General features: G+C 49.2%; 2 protein-coding genes across 5 annotated transcripts in view; one reads left to right on the top strand and one right to left on the bottom strand.

Moving 5' to 3' along the window:
• Nucleotides 1-219: 219 nt before the first annotated feature.
• CHCHD4 (coiled-coil-helix-coiled-coil-helix domain containing 4) lies at nucleotides 220-13,269 on the bottom strand. Its single transcript, XM_036332348.1, has 3 exons — nucleotides 13,062-13,269; nucleotides 4,994-5,092; nucleotides 220-1,336 (listed from the first exon to the last, which is right to left on the bottom strand). Exons 1-3 carry the CDS (start codon nucleotides 13,081-13,083, stop codon nucleotides 1,035-1,037), a joined length of 423 nt encoding a protein of 140 aa, XP_036188241.1. The 5' UTR covers nucleotides 13,084-13,269; the 3' UTR covers nucleotides 220-1,034.
• Nucleotides 13,270-13,453: 184 nt separating this feature from the next.
• TMEM43 (transmembrane protein 43) overlaps nucleotides 13,454-20,498 on the top strand; it is a 32,187-nt gene continuing 25,142 nt past the window's right edge. For 3 of the 4 annotated variants that reach the window (XR_004971533.1, XM_036332324.1, XM_036332323.1), the window contains exons 1-6: nucleotides 13,454-13,621; nucleotides 15,895-16,044; nucleotides 16,908-17,042; nucleotides 17,636-17,730; nucleotides 20,068-20,117; nucleotides 20,380-20,449. Coding sequence is in view for 3 of the 4 variants with exons in the window: in XM_036332324.1 (XP_036188217.1) it covers nucleotides 13,610-13,621; nucleotides 15,895-16,044; nucleotides 16,908-17,042; nucleotides 17,636-17,730; nucleotides 20,068-20,117; nucleotides 20,380-20,449 (512 nt within the window). In the remaining variant the exon portion in view is untranslated. The remainder of the gene's footprint in view (nucleotides 13,622-15,894; nucleotides 16,045-16,907; nucleotides 17,043-17,635; nucleotides 17,731-20,067; nucleotides 20,118-20,379; nucleotides 20,450-20,498) is intronic. The other variant, XM_036332321.1, reaches the window with a different exon arrangement.

The raw sequence follows: 20,498 nt of genomic DNA, 5'->3' as shown, positions 1-20,498 counted from the left end.
GTTACACCTTGGGCAAGTTACTTAGCCTTATCTTCAAATGGGAAGAGCCTGCCCCACCTCATGGATTAGGAAGGCATCTGTTCAGAGACAAAAACTGCTTGATATGAACTCAACATAGAAAATTGGGTCAAAGAGCAGTTTCAATTGAACTTTTCATAATTTATATTTCCCTACATCAAAAACATTTTTAATCAGTAAAAAGAAAGGACACATTCAAAATCTGGTAAAACCGTGCTCTCCTTTTAATTCGTGTTTCCTTCTTGGTCGCTACTTTGGTAACAAGTAGGTCCCCACCTCTCAAGAATATTGCATCTGAACAGGCTGAGCCAGAGCCAGTGTGAACACAGGCCCCAACCAGGGCTTCTGGAATAACAAGAACAGCAAAACCAGCTTCTTCTTTTTAGAAAGTGTCTGTGAGTCAGAGGGTCCAAAGCTCCACTCTCTAGAAAGAAAACCTGAGGCTCAATATGAAAATGGAAACCAAAATGTATCAGAAATGAAGCCTAGTATCTAATATATTCAAGGTCAAGATGTTTTTTGAGAAATAAGTATCTGATTATCTGGCCTCTTGTATTAGGAATGGCCCCATTCCAGCATTTTTAAAGGAAGATGTTTTTGTTTCTATTTCATTTCCCAAACGGGTATAAAATCTACTAAAAGGGAGATAATGAATCAGAATAAATCAGCTCACTCACAAGAGACACTCCTAGCTAATGATTTTTAGTTGCTGAGAGTATTCAGCACATTATTTCAAAGTGGCAAACTTAGAGGTAATCTCAGAGGAGAATTCGAAAACAGTAGCCACAGTCACTGGTAGAGGAGTTATGTGAGATACAAACATATAACCCCATGTTTTTCAGTGTATATGTCAAGGGGCCAAACCCCCTGATCATCAAAATAAGTTATTTTGTACATTACAGTGCACAGAACAATAGAGGGGAAGACTTTCTTGGAGAGTGACCGAAAGGCATTTGCAAAAGGTTCATATCACTCTGACTGGAAGGCCTGGAGCCAGTGCTGCAGCATGGCCTTCATTAGCTTGACCCCTTCTCTTCTTTGGTTGCAGTGGCCTCAGCGGGAGCTGCCTTTTCTAAACGTTCTGCTGGCTTCTTCTCTTCCTCCTCCTCCTCCTCATCTTGGGGATAGAGGTCTGGGTACTTCTGCATGCATTCCTGCATGGCCCGGAACTGGTCTACACAGTCTGATCCCTTGAGATCCTCCGTGCTATAGTGGAAGCAGGAAAAGGCTGACTTGAATTGTTCCCCACAGGGGCCACTAGCCATTCCCCCCAGGCACGGGCAGTTCCAGTTAATGTCTCCATTGGGCAGGATCAATCCTGGAACAGGAAGGTGGGTAAGGAAAATGTGAGAGATGCTCTTGAAGGTTTCAGAACAAGCCAAACCAAGTCCTGTCCTCCCAGGCCACTTAAGAGGTGAACAGCATGAACTGTTGCCCGGCAGGCACTTGCCTGTGGACCTACCTCTTATAGGTTCAAATGCCTGGAGCACATCCAGCAATCCTGGCTCAGCTGGAGAAAAGCCACCATTGGTGAGACTTTCTCCACGTGCAACACTAACTATATTCTAAGCCACGCCCCATACTGTGGCTGTGCTCGAAGAGCTACCTGCTGGAATCCATTTAGTCCAAAGGAGAAGCCATCACTTGGATGGTTAATGAGAACCGTTGGAAAGCCCAAACACTTTAACAAGCTGAGGCACTGACCTCCTCCTTCCCATCTCTGCTCCCCGCCCATGGGTGCTGCTCCTCAAGCCCTCTGGCTCTGTGGCTGCTCTCAGAAGTCACACACAGTGTGAGGACTGGAAAATGGTAAAAACCAGAAGTTTGATTGTTCTGTGCTGACTGGGAAGATGTCCAAGACATGTTTACAAGAAAAAGGCTAGTGGCATACCAAAGTGGTGTGGTTCATTCTTACAAAAATGAGAAACTTAGAGGGAGACTAACTACATTAACCAAATTGTTGCACTGTTGGGGAGAGTTTGAAATTTCAGACGGATTTTCATTTCCCTTTTTAACTTTACATTTTTTCTTATCTTTGAACTTTGTCCACATCTAAATAGTATTTCCCAGTTTTCCAAAATGCTTTCAAGATGATGGCTTAACTTCAGCTTTGTGACAGACATGGACAGAAATATGATTCATGCAGAATTCTCTTACACAAGTTGACTACAGAGACTGTAAGCACTCTTTAAGAAAGACTCTTGCTCAGCTGGTGTGGCTCAGTGGTTGAGTGTTGACCTATGAACCAGAAGGTCACGGTTTGATTCCCGGTCAGGGCACATGCCCGGGTTGTGGGCTCAATCCCCAGTAGGAGGTGTGCAGGAGGCAGCTGATGGATGATTCACTTTCATTATTGATATATCTGTGTCTCCCCTTCTCTGAAATCAATAAAGATATATTAAAACAAGACAAAACAAAACAAAAAGACTCTAAGTGCCCAGTGAAATCACACATGATTTTTCACTCCAGGGAAATACCCAGGTCTGGCGCTCTGAGCTAGCGTCCGAAGTCCTAGGCCCAGGCTGAACCCTGTCTCTTAATTCTACCTTAGGAGCTTCAGTGATCAACAAATCTGCTGTTGCGGCTCCTCACTAGTAAACAGGCTAACAGTAGGGATGGTAATGAGACTGGCAGGGAGTTCACCACTGGCACCAATGACAGCTGCGATGCACATTTTTGTGCATTAAGTTATATGTGGTAAATCGCATAATCCTTCTGTCAACCTGCTGCAGTGGGTGTTTCTAATTCTAGTTTACACATGAGGTTTCTGGGGTTCAGTGGGGTCTAAGTCAGGACTACAGCGAGGGCCCTTAGGATTCCCAGAGCCCATGCTCTTTGCTCCACATCTCACCACCGCTCCCAATTTCGCAGGCCTTGTCAGCGCTGGGAGCATATACAAACGCTGCCCCCTGGATGCTCAACAATGCTAACACACCTGCACAAGCAGTTTGCAAAAAGAAATATATCATAATGCTAACATTGAAAGTAATAGTTCAGCCCTGCTGGTGTGGCCCAGTGGTTGAGCATCAACCTATAAACCAGAAGGTCAGGGTTCAATTCCTGGTCAGGGCACATGCCCGGGTTGCAGGCTTGATCCTGTGTGGGTGCGCAGGAGGCAACCGATTGATGATTTTCTCTCATCATTGCTGTTTCTATCTGTCTCCCCCTCTGAAATCAATAAAAATATATATTTTTAAAAAGTAATAGTTCAGGCCTTGGCTGGGTAGCTCAGTTGGTTAGAGTGTTGTCCCGATATGCCATGGTTTTGGGTTTGATCCCTGGTCAGGGCACATACAAGCAACCAAGGAATGCATAGATAAGTGGAACAACAAATTGATGTTCCTTTCTCGCTCTCTCCTTTCCTCTCGTTCTCTCTAGTTAATTTAAAAAAGGACTATCACTATTCCTTAAAAAAAGAAGTAATAATTAGGTCTGCAGGAGTCCTTGTACCACTGTTTATCAGAGGAAGGTGAGCTAGAACGCAGTAGTGCTTCACAGAGGACACTATGAAGCCAATTTGCACTTCAGGGAAACAATGTAAAAACACATCAGTGGTAGCTTCAGCATGTTAAATTAAGTGCATATGCAGCATGTTTTAAGACGAGCAATTTTGCAACTGAGAGCTCAGATCCTGGGTCCCAGAGTTCTGTTTTATATACCTCCTCACACAATTATTCACAAGAAGGGCTTGCAAAGGCAAATACCTATAGGGTCCAAGCAGATAGGAGAAAAAAACAAGCGTAGTGATAAAGAATGGCAGAAAGTAGGGGGAATGCACAATCTAAAGACAGACACATTCAGTTTTTATAAAAAGACTATGAGGCAGACAAAACCAAACCTGATTTGTCCTGCAGGCCCCACACAGACTCAATCAATTAAAGAAATGTGCTTAACTAATACGGATCTAAAGACAAGCAAGGGACTAGAATTTGTGTGTGATTTACTTTTCTTTATTAGAGTGTGATTTAAGATTACTCCTATAGCTGTGATTCTCAGAAATCTAATACTTTGTATAATGTTTGCACTTCCCACTGTCCCCTTAAGATGCTAGATAATGCCTACTGAGCTTTCCTCTATCCCTAGGGGCAGCCAGGGTAGTAAACAGTGTCCTACCTAAGAACATACACTTTATTCTTAGCATTTGAAAAATCCCAACCAGGAGCCCATACTCTCCAGGCAGCTCCTACCAGCTCTTTTAATCATATGTATCACCAATCAACACTGAAGACTTGTTTGTTATCACCAGGGATGTCAGAAAAGGCTTTAGATTGGTGGAGTGAGTACTGTTTATGAAACCTGGACTATGTATGAATACTGCACATACACAGCTGCCTTACACAGGCTGGGTAAGTCCTAGTGAGCCCAACAGTCCAAAGTCTTTGGAGTGATGCCCGAGTGACCATTAACTGAGTTGTGTGTAACTGGTTAGCTGAATCCTGCTGCTAGAACACTGTCCCTCTATCTCAAGTGAGCTTTTCCGGCAAGGTGCTTGTTGGGGAACCTACAAGGAGAAAATACCTCACAGAACAAGGGTGTGGCTATTAGGTACCTGCTTGCTAATAGTCTGTAGATGTGGCAGAATTCAGCGTGGTAACTTGTTTGAACAGGGGGATTCCTGTCACCTTAACCTACTTGGAACTGCTAAAATCCACTGACACCCTCTCCCGAAACATAGTCACTGGGAAGCATCCAACCAGCAGCTTAAGCCAACACAAAAACTAAGAAAAAGAGGCAGAAGACTTCAGTAAGGAGAAACTCGTAGGTTCTAGCCTAATGGCCAGGGAAGTGCATCAGAACAAGGGCCCAAAACAGCCCCTTACAATTCTGAGGGCGATGAACCCACTGTCCTGAGAGATGGCCCATGGCTGAGATGCACACCTGCCTTGGCTAGGGCACAATGGGAGACCATTTTTGAACAATGAACTTTTCCCTCAGTCCATGTCCGTGGGTCCCTGGGAGGCCCCACGCCACTCACCATGCTCCTCGTATGGGTCGTTGGGATCGTCAGCCACCAGCTCTGCATTGCTTGGAGTTTCATGGTCTTCTTTGGTCACAAATATAATTCGATCCTTCCCTAGTGATTGGAGAGCAGAGGAAGAAACCTTTCACTCAAGAGCAGTGAAATCAGCCCTACGTCCAAAACAGGCAAGCACACCAAGTTTGAGGAATGTCCCACGTGAAACCCCAAAGTTAGGTGACCATCGACCTGCCCTCCCTGGGCTGAGTCACTGACTCTGCACGATGCACGGCTTAGCAGCCGCTTTTACCGAGTACCTGTGGCTGGAACGAAAACTCCACCAAGGTCTTGGGTGAGGATGGTGATAGCAAACCCTGCCCACACAGGTATCCTCCACGTGGGAGATGAGATGCCCAATCCTACCAAATGCAGCTTCTTTTAGTCCCCAAATTGGCTGACATTCTGGTGATGCAACAAGTCTTTTTTCTTCAGGTCAAGAAAGGAGCAGTCCTTCCATGGTGCTGACTGTCCATGTTATTTCCCATCAACCTGTGAGCCCCTCCTACTTGTCATGCCTCCCCCTCCTCCCAGACCTTGCAGGGATCTTCGAGCAGTCGGTGTCCAGATAATACTTGTGGAATGATGACGGCTTACTAGCCCAGGGATGCTGGGAGTGCCTGCTGCTGGGCACCCCCACCTGATACACAAGCTGCTCTCACTGTGCTGGGGTGTGGGGTGTGAAGGGTTGGAGCATGAGGGCCAGAAAAAAAGCCAAAGAAAAAGAAGAGTGTTCAAGATGATGATATAGAAACGTCTGAACTCTCCTTCCCCCAGGGACATACTGAGTCTACAGGTTCCTGTGGCACAATTTCCTTTTTAAAAAACCAAGGCTGGAAAACAAAAACAAACCTAGGCTGGCCTACCCTGTTTAGCTCAGTAGATAGAGTGTAGGCCTGTGGACTAAAGGCTTGATTCTAGTCAAGGGCACATGCCGGGTTGCGGGCTCGATCCCCAGTAGGGGGCATGCAGGAGGCAGCTGATCAATGATTCTCTCTCATCACTGATGTTTCTCTCTCTCCCTCTCTCTTCCTCTCTGAAATCAATAATAAAACACACACGTATATATTTTCAATAAAAATATGCTAAAAAAAACCCCCACACTAAAAAACCTAGGCTGGCTTGTGACAACTGCACATTGGGCAAAGAGAAGAAAACTACATCTAAGTGAGCAGCAGAGGCAGAGGCCTGGACACAGTCTCGCCATAAACCCCGCCCCCACCACAGTGACCCACAACAGGGAGAGAACTCAAAACCTGGAGTTTCTCCTTGAGGAGCGAAGGGGGGGAACCCCACACTGAGCATCCCAGCTTTGAAGACACACACTTGAGAGATGAGCCCTCCAACATCTAACTTTGAAAACCAACAGGGCTCACTCATGTCCCAAGACCCATAAGATTATAGTGATCTGAGAAACTACACTTTGAAAAAAAATATTTTTAATTGATTTCAGAGGAAGGGAGAGGGAGAGAGAAAAACATCAATGATGACAGAGCATTATTGATCGGTTGGCTCCTGTACACCCCCTACTAAGGACTGTGACTTCCTGATTCATGGGTCAATGCTCAACCACTGAGCCACATCTGCCAGGCTGAGAAACTATTTTTAAAGGGCCTACCCCAGGGCCCAGCTAAGAGGCAGCCAATCACACCGACTTACAGTGAAGGAGGCTCACCTGCTTATATTAAACTGTTGGGTTGAGGCATCTAATTTGACATACACATCTGTGACAATCTGCAGCTTGTTGTTTTTTAGAACATTCAACAAACCCAAACATAACAGGCTAGGCAGCAGAGCCAGGACTGATGCCCTCCAAAGACCAAAAACCAGCATCAGGAAGACACCTTAGTCAGGGCCAGAACCCTTAGCCCCGTGCTCGTGAGCCACATGCAGCTCGTGAGCCACATGCGGCTCTTTGGCCCCTTGAGTGTGGCTCTTCCTAAGCCTTAGGAGTACCCTAATTAAGTTAATAACAGTGTACCTACCTATATAGTTTAAGTTTAAAAAATCTGGCTCTCAAAAGAAATTTCAATCGTTGTACTGTTGATATTTGGCTCTGTTGACTAATGAGTTTGCCGACCACTGTGCCTAGCCCCATGAACCTGGCTGTCAGAGGGCCCTGAGCCTCCAGAAAAGCAAACTGGTAGGAGCCAAATGCATTAAAAAATAATAATAATACAATAAAAATAAATAAAATTATTGATTTTTAGAGAGAGAAAGGGAGAGGGATAGAGAGATAGAAACATTGATGAGAGAGAAACATCATCGATCGGCTGCCCCCTATACACCTCCCACAGGGGATTGAGCCCACAACCCAGGCATGTGCCCTAATCGGGAATTAACCGGCAGCCTCTTTCAACTGCTGAGCTATACTGGCCGGGCCAAATGCATTTTATATGAGGTTCTTCTCATGGGAAGCACAGAAAAGGGAACCAGCATTGAATGAACCAGGATGGGTGTATTCCATGGCTCACTTCAACTAACCTTTCAGTGAACCTATAAAGTTTTATTGCCCTGATTTTACATAGCATAAAAAGCAAAGCCCGGAGTGGTGACTCAAAATCAACCAGCAAGGCAGGGACCTCACCTACTGGACTCTCTCCTCTACACCTTGTAGCTGTTGGCACTTGTCCTCACTTTCCCAAAACCTGTGGCCATCAGCTAACTACACAGCAGGTATCTCTCCTATCCCACGGTGAGTGGGGAGCACCTTGTCCTAGAGCCACACATGCTGCATGGTCATCAGTTGGCCCTGCAGTCCCTGGAGGGCTGGCCCCTCTGGGTCTTGCATGTCAGCTAGCTCCTGCCATCTTGTCATTACCCTCACAGGAGACAGCAGGAGCCCCATTTTTTAAAAAAGAACAATATATTTGTATTGATTTCAGAGAGGAAGGGAGAGGGAGAGAAACATTAATGATGAGGGAGAATCATTGATCGGCTGCCTCCTGCAAGCCCCCCCACTGGGGATCGAGCCCACAACCTGGGCATGTGCCCTTGACCAGAATCGTACCCGGACCCTTCAGTCTGTTGGCTGATGCTCTATCCACTGAGCCATACAGGCTAGGGCAGGAGCCCCATTTTAAGGTGGGAAGTGATCTGTTCACACAGGGCTGGAATCTGAATCCAGTTCTGCAACTCCAAAGGCCACACTATGGAGATCCTTTCCACACACCTACACTGTCCCCAAAAACACGAACATAAGAATAATAATGACAGCTTGACACTGAGTACTCAGTATCACTTGGACTCTATCCTGAGAGCTGTGTGCGCTTGGGCAGGAATAAATGTTCTGTACAGCCGAAACCGGTTTGGCTCAGTGGATAGAGCGTCGGCCTGCGGACTCAAGGGACCCAGGTTCGATTCCGGTCAAGGGCATGTACCTGGGTTGCAGGCACATCCCCAGTGGGAGATGTGCAGGAGGCAGCTGATCGGTGTTTCTCTCTCATCGATGTTTCTGACTCTCTATCTCTCTCCCTTCCTCTCTGTAAAAAATCAATAAAATATATTTAAAAAAAAAAATGTTCTGTACAATAAATACTGACCCAATTCCTGACCAAGAAGCTTAGAATTAAGTCAATGAATGTTTGCTGAGTGCATGAATAAGTTTTTTTCTAAGCTACTGGTACCCAGCTGCTGAAGGGAAAGACAAATTCCATAGCCCTAACTACCCCCTGTGACCCAGGAGATCTGGGGTAATGAGACCCTCATCGAAGGGGATGGGAGGTGCCAGGCACCATCCAAATGTGCTCTTGGACAAGCCTTAGTCAGTGGCCTGGACTGAATTAGCTACTGTGGGAGCAGAGGCCAGGCCTGCAGAAATGTGGCTCTCTGAGAGCTGCTGGCATTTTCTCTCACTATTTCATACTTTTATTTGGGGGTGGGGACATGCATGGGCTGCCACATTTAAGAAAGAGGCTTGGGGTGACAGCAAGAAGCAGAGCGACACTTCCAGTGAAAAGGACAGGTGAGGGGACAGAGGGAAGGCGCCTGGGTGCTTCACATCCTTTCCGCACGGGTAACAGTACCAACAGGTGACCCTCAGCATGCACAGGGACTGGACCTCAGCCGACCCGAAGTTTCCATGCCCAGAGCTGGTCTCTGCCTCCACACCTCACATTTTATCCCAGGGAAGACTGCTTTTCCCACATGGCCTGGGAAAGGATTTGGGCCAAGCAGCCAGGGCACATTCAAGTAACTAACGACCCTGGTGGTCCTGTCATTTTCAAGACACTGGAAAGCAACCTGCAAAAAATGCTGAATGCTAAGCAGAATAAGCTGACAGCAAATTTCTCAGCTCAGCTCTGACAGTTTTGTTTACCAAGACCTCAGCTAGACCCAGACCAATAAGGAGGTCCAGAGGCCAGGCCGCACCCAACGGAAATTAAATCAAACTCTGGCACGTTCACATTGCTCCCTAGCTTCACAGGTAGCTGTGACACACAGCCAGCGTGCGAGTCCCAGGCCTAGCACAGTCCCTCCGAGAATGTTCAGGTTCCTCCCACAGGCTGAGTCCTTGCAAGCATCTTCTTGGACATCCCTCTTAGAGAGGTTATACTGGATGGACGGATGTGGTACTGTGATTTATAATAAGAAATATACATATTCCCAGGCCTTCGCTTCCTGGAATGTTTAAAAGTGAATGCAAGGACAATGCTTACTTACTCCTGACAGTCCTAACTATGGAAGAAAGAGCCAATCCTAAGCACGCCAACTTAGAACCAGTCCTAAGAATGCCAACTAGGGGGGTAGTCAGGCACCTCCTGACCTTGGGGGACTCAGAAAAACAGGCCCCTCACCAGCTCAGCCTACCTACCATGGTAAACAAAGAAAGTGAAACAAGTTTCTGCTCTCAACTGAAATCCCGCTCAAATGACAAGGAGAAAATGGCCAGGAAGAGGCCACCAGAGGCGAGAGATGCCAATAGTTTTAGACGTGGACAAGCTGACAGAAAGTGCTCTCTGGTGCAATGAATGGAGACGCTAGACCCAAGGCTCACAAGGAAAGGCAGTCAACTAGAGAAAATCAATCCGCACTCCAGGACCCTGGGAAGGGTGGGAACCCAAGGCTCCAGGGGTCATTCTGAAAACAGGACTTCAGAGTGGGGCTGAGCAGTTGGATACCAAGACTCACTAACTCTGTGGAGTTTTACTCTGTACAGCCACCCTTGACGCCTGTCTTCTCTCACACTTCCACCATCAAATGAGGTTGGTTCTAGCTTTAAGTACCAGTATGTCTAGAAAGATCTGCATCCCTCACAGGACCTCACCTTCCACTACTTGCTCCCACGTTCCAGCACCTTCTTGCATTCACTTGAATATGCTGAGCACACACCCCCCACGGGGCCTTTGCACAGGCTGTTCTCTCCTCCAGTAGCACCTCCCTCGCATGTCTTCCTACCACCTGCTAGGATGCCACCTTCCCTGACCATTCTGCATCTCCGTCATCCTGCTTTCTTTTTCGCCACAGCACTTTTCTTCACCTACCGTGTTATGTATTTATTCACCACCCATCTCCCTCAGTGAAATGTCAGCTCCTTAGGCACAAGGGTTTGTCTTTTCCGTTCACTGCAGTACCCCCAGAGCCTGGAACAGTGCCCAGAACATAGTGGGTAATCATTATTGTTGAAAGAGTTAAGTGGAGAAACGGAACTCTGGATTAGGACATGCAGCAGAGGGGCAGGAAGACAGAATGATTATCACCGTTAAGCACTCCGACAACACTATTGGGTGGGTGGTCTCACCTTTCCCCGGAATGGCAGCATGGATATGCATTGGATCACTACATCAGAGTCTCTGAGCATACCCAACCCAGGAGTGTCCACCAGGCCATGGAGGCAGATTTTGTCACCTGTGTTCACTACTAATGTGAAGTAGATGGCATGCCATAGGGGTTCAGTAAATGTTTGTTGACTGAACAGGAGAGGGCAGGCTCAGTGTTAGAAAAGGGGGAAACTAAAGAAAGGAACAGGCAAGTGTGGGTACCCCAAGGCCAGGGAGCAAGGCTGAGCCATGCTGTGGAATGCCTTGAATGCAAGCTAAGGCCTTTAACCTGAGGCTGGGAGGTGAAGTAAATTTGCACAGGCAAGCGATTCAATAAGAACAGAGTGCAGGTCCGTGTATGAGTTTATTCGATTAACACTTGAGCACCCATTTATAGACCAGGCCATGTGCTAGATCTTGGGAATATGGCGAATATAGCCCATCTAATTAATTCTCTTAGCTTTTAAGCCCTTACAGGGCAATGAGTTTGTGACCATTTTTCTAAGTCCCAGGAGAAGCATAAAAAAATTGGTGGGTAGAAAAAAACCAAAAAGTTGGGGATTTAGGGGCAGTGGGTATGGATAAGATAAAAACTAGATAAGAGTACTTTCAATTCTCATCCCTAAACTAAGAAAGATCTTTGAACTCAGAAAAGATAAGGATCAATGCTTTGGTGGAAGAAGAAACCTAACTCTCATTCCCAGATAACCTGTGATTCCTAGCAATATTCAAGGTCCAGGAGGGGTTTTAATCTGTACAGCCTCATCACACCCCAAAGGCTCAAAATTACTTGTTAAATGATGAAATGAGAGATTCAGAGAAAGAAAATTAAGAACAAGAGACCCACTGTTTAACGGAGTGGCAAGGGCAGAGGACTTTTATCCATGGCACAATTAAGCATTAGTCAACATAAATCGTTCTCATTAGCAACATCAATGATTACCATGGCTTTACGACCCAGGAAAGGAGGAATCTAGAAGCAAGGTGGGGCGAGGGAAAAGGCTTAACATTTTAGACTAACTGTTCCCCTCACTTGATTTATGACCTTGGGTAGGTCATCTTCTCTGGGCTCCAGATTCCCCCAATTAAAGTGAGGGAGCCGGACTATTTATTCGCCAAAGAATTTCTGGGTGAGTTCCCACTCTTTCTGTAGCTTCTCCACCATCCCCATCACCTGGGATCGAGAAGGTTCTTCATGAATATCTGCTGAATGAATGAAGGCCAATTTCTTTTAACTCTCATTTTACAAGTTTGGAAATAGGCTTGGAGGCTTTTGAACTGTGTGTGTGTGTGTGTGTGTGTGTGTGTGTGTGTGTGTGTGGATGGGGCGTGGGGGGTGTCCTCCCAGAAGAGGGCTCCCTGGAATCCACTGGGCACCAGATTGGATGGTGCAGTTCTGGACCCAGACTGCTAGGGCTTAAACCCCGGCTCCACGACTTACCCATCACGTGACTTTAGCCAAGTCTCTCTGGGTCTTAACTGAGCCTGACTTACAAAGGTCGCTGCGAGATCAATGACAAACCCTATAAAGCTCCTTGAAGAGTGCCTGATATATAGTTGGGACTCAAAAAAAAAAAAAAAAATGTTCTTATTGTCCTAGCCCTATGATTCAGTGGATAGAGTGAAGGGTCCTGGGTTTGATTCGGTCAAGGGCACATGCCTGGGTTGCGGGCTCGGTCCCTGCTAGAGGCGTGCAGGAGGCAGAGGATCAATGAATGATTCTCTCTCATCATTGATGTTTCTTTCTCTTTCTCTCCCTCTCCCTTCCTCTCTGAAATCAATAAAAATATATTTAAAAAACGTTCTTGTTGCCGGTACTTCTACCACTCTATCACGCCTAACCCGCATGACTTTTCAGGACAGTTACAAGGCGCGTGCAAATGGTAACACGTGGTGTGCGGTAAGAGCGCTAGTAAGAGTGACAATGAATTCCCAATCGCGAGCCGGAGGGGAAACGTGCCCAGCACTCCCCTTACCCGCTCGGGTCTAGTTTATAAACTCCCCCACGAGCCGGCACCTCTGAGGTCCGGGTTCGAGCCTCTGTGTGACCTTGGAACAGCCTCGTTCCTCCCAGTCTCGGTTTTCTCATCTGCAAAACGGGGGTGGCAACCCCGCCGCCCAGCCAGCTCCAAAGGTCCCGAGGAGGGTACCCCGGACAGCCTGGGGTTGCCCGCACCGGCAATGAGGTCGCCGGGTGCCCAAGCGTGCGGAGGCAGCAGACCCCGGCAGGGCCTCGTAGGCCGGTCTCCTCGGCAGTTCACCCCCCCTACCTTCCTGCCGGCAGTAGGCCATGGTTGCAGCCCAGCGCTCAGACCTCACGGCGGTAGCGGCGGCAGCGGCAGCGGCGGCTTCACGCCGTGACCTCTCCTCTGGTAGGGCGGGAGGCTCCGAGGCCCACTTGAACCCGCCCCCTCCAGGCCTGCCCGCCGCGCGCCTGCATCCGCGCCTTTCCAGCCCCAGCCTGGGGACTCCTCAGCAGGGAACTACAATACCCAGCAGGCCGCGCGCCGCCGGGCAGCGGGAACTACACTTCCCAGAAAGCCTTGCAATGCGCAGGCGTATCAGTGACATACAAGGCCTTTTGCAACTTTGTGGCGAAAGTGCCTGACCACGGACTACGTTTTCCAAAAGACCTTGCGGCGCGCATGAGCAGAGAGGCTGGAGATCACGGGGCGGTAACATTGTAGTACATCCCCTCTGGTTCTGGGCTTCACGCGCGTTTTCGCAACTCAGGCAGACAAGAGGTCGTCCGCACTCTGGCCGTAAACCCCTTTCCTCCCTGAGCAGAGCGAGCCGGGGCGGCGAGCCGGGCCTCACCATGGCCGCGAATGTGAGTGTCCCCTGGTCTGTCGGGCCACACCCAAACTTCCCCGTCACGGGGCCTCTTTCCTCCCGTGGATCCATTTTGCTTGTCCGACTGACCCTGGTCTGTGCGTCCCGCTGGCTCCCTTTGCATGCTGTTTGCATGCCTCCCGGCAGCTAATCCATCTATTCATTTCTCTTAGCCTGTCCAGACTCCAGACTCCTTTTGTCCGTATTCTTTGGGCGCGCTTTTGTGGGCAGGGAGACTCAGGAGGTGTTGCCCCGGACATTTGGGATCTACTTGCGCGCGGCACCTCCCAGCAGCCCCACCTTCATCCCCAGTTACCGCCGGGGCCCTTGTTCCCAGATTTGCGGAGCTGGACGTGACCTCAGAGAGGGGGCGAGTCCGCGGGAAGGGTGGGGAGGGGGATGCCGCCCGGGCGGAGCTGTCCAGCAGGGACCGACAGGGCTTTCTGCGCAGGCAGTGAGCTCCCGCCTAGGCGGGTAGGTGAACCGAGGCTGTGATGCTGCGGACGGGCAGAGGTCTTGGTGGGAGCGGAGGAGGTAGGGCGACCGTAGGAGGGCGCATTTCCCTGCTGCCTGGCCGCTCATCCTCCTAGCGTGGGTTTGGCTAGAAAGGTCCCGATTGGAGGTGAATCCTTTCCAAAGGCCGCTGGCCTCTTCTCCCCGCAGCCAGCGTTTCTCAAGAACCATTCTACTTAAGTGCAACATTCATTCAACAAATCGAGCGGCCCTTTCCACCAGGGTGCTGCCTAGGGGAGAAGCTGGTGACTCACCACTCCCTTCCTCTGTGAAAGTGCTTCTGGAGCCAGCTGGGGAACCGGCCAGCCCCAGACACTCCCTCCCGCTGTGGTGGAGTGTCCTACCCACTCTCTCCTGGCCGGTCACACCCTCCTTCCACCCCTTCTCTGTCTCCAAGGATCCTCTCTACCTCCCACACCCTCTGAGAGGCAGAGTTTGTGTGGCTGACAGCCCGAGCCACTCTGCCCCAGATTAGAGTTGTCTTCGAGGCCTAGAGGCCTTGAATGCTGCACCTAGAAAGGCCTCAGAGGTGGTCCATGAGGCCCAGGGTCTGCCAGGAGAGAGGGCAGTCAGGAGACTCACTTACCCCTAAAGGTGGACTCCTATCCGCCCCCATACCCCCACCACCGCATTTTACAGATGGAGACTTTCCCCAGCGGGGGAAGGCACTTGCCCAGGTCTCACAGCCAGCTTGGCAGATGACGTCAGGGGAAGGTGCTGAAAATGGCAGGCTTTGGAGTCAGGCAGACCTGGGGGCAAATCCACTTTCCTCCTCTCTGTAGTTGTGTGGCCCTGATCTCTAGTGGGATGGGTTACTGGGAAGTTTAAGGGAGGCTATGCTTTCAACAGTGCCTGGTGTGAAGTAGGAACTTAATATATGAAAAAAATTCACAGTGTCCATCCTGGTCCATCCTGGTGGGCAGAGACCATCTGGGATATGTTGGGACCTGACCCTTGCCAAGGAATGTCGATGAATTTGGGTATCCTCTATTGCCAAGTCTTTGTTGCTTCTAGTAGCCCGGTGTGTGTATTTAGGGGAGGAGCCACCAAGCCCTGGTGGGGTGGAGCAGGCAGGTGATGAAGATTTTTTAAGCAGTGTAACCACTGTCCTGTCACAGGTTCTGTTTACCATCTCCATTTTATAAACGAGTACACAGGATCAGAGAGGTAGAGCAACTTACCCAGGGGTTCACAGCAAGTGATTTTCAGGGCCTGTGTGTTGACCTCTGTTCCCACAGCTCATTACTTTTGAGCCCAGCGTGCTGGGACTGGAAGGGTATGTGTCACTGAGGATACATAGAGGTATTCAACACTCATTATGTAGCCAACATCAAGATGACTTGGAAGGGAAGGCAGAAGGCTCGGGAGGGTGCCCTTCAGGTTAGGATAGGTGTAGGGGTGGGTAGTGAGGATGAGCAGAGGAAGTCTCCATTATCCTGTTCATAGGGAATTTGATTCAGAATGTGGACTGGGGGTGTCATCTCTACCCACCTTACCAGCTTATAGTAGTTAACTCTGGGAGGTGGGGGGAGGGGAGTGTTGGCCGGAAAGGGGCACAAGGAAACTTTCTAGGGCGATAGACATGTTCTGTATCTTGTCCAGGATGTTGGTCAAATGGGGTATGTATTTGTCAAAACCCATCAAACTGTACACTTAATATCTGTGCATTTTTACCTATATAATTAAGATGAAAACTGAGTATAAATAATGAAATTTGATTTATTTTAAAAACTAAATTTTATTCTTTTTTTTTTTCAGTATTCTAATATGAGTAATAGAAGAGAACATGTCAAAATTACGACTGACCCCCAGCCAGGCTTCCTGGAGCGGCTGAGCGAGACCTCGGGTGGGATGTTTGTGGGGCTCGTGACCTTCCTACTCTCCTTCTACTTAATTTTTACCAATGAGGTAAATTGTTCAGGGTCTGTGCAGCGTGAGGTTCCCCATAGTGTCAGGGGGCAAAGGCTGTGAATCCAGAGGCTGGATTTAGTAATAAGGACTTAGATTTTACAATAGAGAGAGGGGGATGTTGAATTCACCAGAATTCTTTGTGATTTGACACACACATCCCACCCCAACCAAAATAAGTGAGAAGAGAGTAGATAGGTTAACACACCTGAAATCCTGGGGGTAGCACCAGCTTTAGGCATGGTTGCATCCAGGCATTTATGCTGGGTCACTAGGAATCTCCATTTCTTTATCTGCTGTCTGTGTTTCTCTGTTGTAGATTTTTTTTTGGCAGACTCTTCCTTTGTGGTGGCAAAGGAATTCCAGGTTTATATCCAATCAGCTTAGCAGCCCCAGAGAACAAAGGAACCATCTCCTTCTAAATGATTTTAGCAACAGTTGCAGGGAGATCTCTGAGTCCTGGCTTGGGTCTCAGTGTTTACTCTGAACCAGTCCCTATGGCCAATGAACAAATGTTCTGATTGGCTAGGCCTGGGTCACATGATTTGGACTGACACCCAAGTAAATCACATGGACTGAGTAGGGAAGGGGAGGAGAAAGCAGACAAAAATAGGGAAAGGGGTACAAGGCAGACAAAACGGCAGCTAGCTCTAGTATGGAGGCAGTGGGGTGGTGGGAAGAGGTCTGCCTGGGAAAGCAGGAACCCTGGGTTTCAGTCCCCACACCGCCACTTGGTAGACCTCAGTTTTCCAACTGCAACATGGGAACGTCAGTCTCAATGCTCTCTGAGGCCCATGCTGCCCTGAGATGCTGTGTCAGGCTACGCCTGAGCTGTTGAAATGCTCACTCCCCTTTGCTCACAGGGTCGCGCGTTGAAGACAGCAACCGCCCTGGCTGAGGGGCTCTCACTTGTGGTGTCCCCTGACAGCATCCACAGTGTGGCTCCGGAGAACGAGGGGAGGCTGGTGCACATCATTGGGGCCCTGCGGACATCCAAGGTGCGTTTCACCATGGTTGCTGACCCCCCGGAGGCGTGCGGCACATCACTAGACATTGTTCGGTTGAGGATTTTGGACACACATGGGTGTGATTATTGACCCCACACTCAGCAGCTGTGTGGACCCATCACTTCTGAGTCTCAACATCTTCATCTGTAAATTGGGGAGAAGAATTGTAACAAATTGGGGGGCCAGTTCTGAAGACTGGGTGGGATTAAGTAGCTAACATCCTGGCACAGTGCCTGGCATGTGGCATAAGCTTCACAAATAGGTGCTTTAATGATTATGATTAGCATGTGTGTCTAGTGCAAGGCTACGAAGGTACTCTGGTTATTGGACCTTTCCAGGGCCATTGGGCCATGTTGCCTGAGCCTGTGCTGTGAGGCACATGTCACAGGCATTGGTTTAGAACTTGGGAAAGACAGCTTCACTCCATTCTCCTACGTGAAGCAACGTAGAGTTCTCTGTCCTGTCCCGTCCTGGTCCTCTGTCTGTTTATTTTCTAGTCCAGCTTCCCCTGAGCCAGGCATTCTGGGCCGGTGTGGTTCTGTTTTTTATGTATTCACTTTTGATTTGTTTGATTCTTTTTGAAGCTCCTGTCTGATCCGAACTATGGGGTCCACATTCCAGCGGTGAAGCTGCGGCGGCACGTGGAGATGTACCAGTGGGTGGAAACCGAGGAGTCCAGGTGAGGTACCAGTGGGTGGAAACCGAGGAGTCCAGGTGAGGTACCAGTGGGTGGAAACCGAGGAGTCCAGGTGAGGTACCAGTGGGTGGGAACCGAGGAGTCCAGGTGAGGTACCAGTGGGTGGAAACCGAGGAGTCCAGGTGAGGTACCGGTGGCTGGAAACCGAGGAGTCCAGGTGAGGTAACGGTGGGTGGAAACCGAGGAGTCCAGGTGAGGTACCGGTGGGTGGAAACCGAGGAGTCCAGGTGAGGTACCGGTGGGTGGAAACCGAGGAGTCCAGGTGAGGTACCGGTGGCTGGAAACCGAGGAGTCCAGGTGAGGTACCGGTGGGTGGAAACCGAGGAGTCCAGGTGAGGTACCGGTGGGTGGAAACCGAGGAGTCCAGGTGAGGTACCGGTGGGTGGAAACCGAGGAGTCCAGGTGAGGTACCGGTGGCTGGAAACCGAGGAGTCCAGGTGAGGTACCGGTGGGTGGAAACCGAGGAGTCCAGGTGAGGTACCGGTGGCTGGAAACCGAGGAGTCCAGGTGAGGTACCAGTGGGTGGAAACCGAGGAGTCCAGGTGAGGTACCAGTGAGTGAAAATCAGCTGGGGGAAGAGAAGGTGCAGATGTGAGGGTAACATGTAGGTGACTTTCATTTTGACACTTCTGAAATTTAAAGTATGAAATCGTCTATCAGAGAAATGTCAAATTATCCCGAAGTTATTAGTGAGTGATCTTTTGTTTGGAGGTGGCAGAAATCCAATGCAGAGTGGCCTGAGCTTAAGGCGTTACTGGTTTCAGGCCACAATTTTTTTTCCCATGTGTTAATTCCATCTTCTCTCCCATGAGGGGACAGAAATGGCTTCTTGGCTTACATCCTATGAGTTTTTTAAAAATATTATTTTTAATCCTCACCTGAGGATATGTTTTTATTGATTTTTAGAGAGAGGAAATGGGGGGGAGGGGAGAGAGAGAAAGACAGAGAGAGAGAGAGAGAGAAACATACATCACTTGGTTGCCTCCTATACGCACCCTGACCAGGGATTGAACCCGCAACCTAAGTATGTGTTTCCTGACCGGGAATTGAACCCATAACTTTTTTTTTTTTTTTTTAAATATATTTTATTGATTTTTTACAGAGAGGAAGGGAGAGAGATAGAGAGTTAGAAACATCGATGAGAGAGAAACATCGATCAGCCGCCTCCCGCACATCTCCCACCGGGGATGTGCCCGCAACCCAGGTACATGCCCTTAACCGGAATCGAACCTGGGACCTTTCAGTCCGCAGGCCGACGCTCTATCCACTGAGCCAAACCGGTTTTGGCGCATAACTTTTTTAGTGCACAGGACACCACTCCAACCAACTGAACCACCCAGCTGGCAACATTCTATCAGGTTTCTTTTTTTTAAAAAAAAAAATATTTTTGTTGATTTCAGATAGGAAGGGAGAGGCAGAGAAAGAAATAGAAACATCAATGATGAGAGAGAATCATTGGTTGGCTGTCTCCTGCATGCACCCCTTTGGGGATCGAGCCCACAACCTGGGCATGTGCCCTTGGCCAGAATCAAACCCGGGACCCTTCAGTCCACAGGCCGATACTCTTATCCACTGAGCCAAACTGTCTAGGGCAGCCGTGGGCAAACTACGGCCCGCGGGCCGGATCTGGCCCGTTTGAAATGAATAAAACTAAAAAAAAAAAGACCGTACCCTTTTATGTAATGGTGTTTACTTTGAATTTATATTAGTTCACACAAACACTCCATCCATGCTTTTGTTCCGGCCCTCCGGTCCAGTTTAAGAACCCATTGTGGCCCTCGAGTCAAAAAGTTTGCCCACCCCTGGTCTAGGGCAACATCCTATCAGTTTTAACGGACGTCTTAGGGGAGACTCTCAGTGGCCATGGTGGGGGTCACCTGGAACTATGGTGGGCCACCCCCACCTGAGCCAAATGGACCATGAGTTGAGGGGTGGAGAGGTGGCTGGGTGAGCCGGAGCAGCTCAAGCTCAGCTTGGCGCAGGGCGCCTGTAGAGGGTCTCCATGGGGCTGTCCTGGAGCAGAGGGTACAGCCAGATCTCTGAGTCCAGAGAGAGCAACTGTGACCCTTGGTGTGAGCCAGGCAGAGGCAAATTTCAGCTCCAGATGAGAAAGCAGTTTTTCCCGGGTCAGGGCCTTCAATGGCTAGAGCTGGCTGTCTGCCAGGGAGTGAGCAGCCTGTCTGGGCTGGTGCAGACAAGGCCTGCTCCATTTGGGCAGTTTGACTGGGTAGCCCCAAGTTGCTTCAGCTGGAGATGCTTAGAGATGGGAATGTCTCAGGGTGACAGACTGACTCTGGAACTGCTGTACTTTCCCCACAGAGATTATACTGAGGACGGGCAGGTGAAAACAGAGAGGAAGTACTCCTACAGTGAGTATAGGCCCCTGTTCTCCAGGGCCACATCCCAGGCCTGAGGGCAGATGCTGGGCACATCCCTGCAGTGGGGAAGGGCACGGAACCAGGTGTCGGGGTCCCTGGGTGCTGGTGCTCAAAGCCCTGCTCTCCCATCATCCAGCGAGGCTCTAGGAGCTGCCCCTTCAGCTCTACAATGGTCACAGGCTTGGATAAGTGGACCTTGGACATGTGACCACTACTACCATGGTTGCTGAGTTGTTCCCTCTTCCCACAACAGACCCTGAATGGCGGTCGGAAATCGTCAACAGCAGAAACTTCGACCGAGAGATTGGCCACAAAAACCCTAGGTGAGGTCTGGGCCCCCAGGCCTGAGTGCAGCCTTAGCCGTCACTGGCA

This window comes from Myotis myotis, unplaced genomic scaffold, assembly GCF_014108235.1.
Source record: "Myotis myotis isolate mMyoMyo1 unplaced genomic scaffold, mMyoMyo1.p scaffold_m19_p_13, whole genome shotgun sequence".
NCBI lineage: Eukaryota > Metazoa > Chordata > Mammalia > Chiroptera > Vespertilionidae > Myotis > Myotis myotis.
Note: the sequence above shows the minus strand (reverse complement) of the source record. Positions and strands in the feature narration are given on the sequence as shown.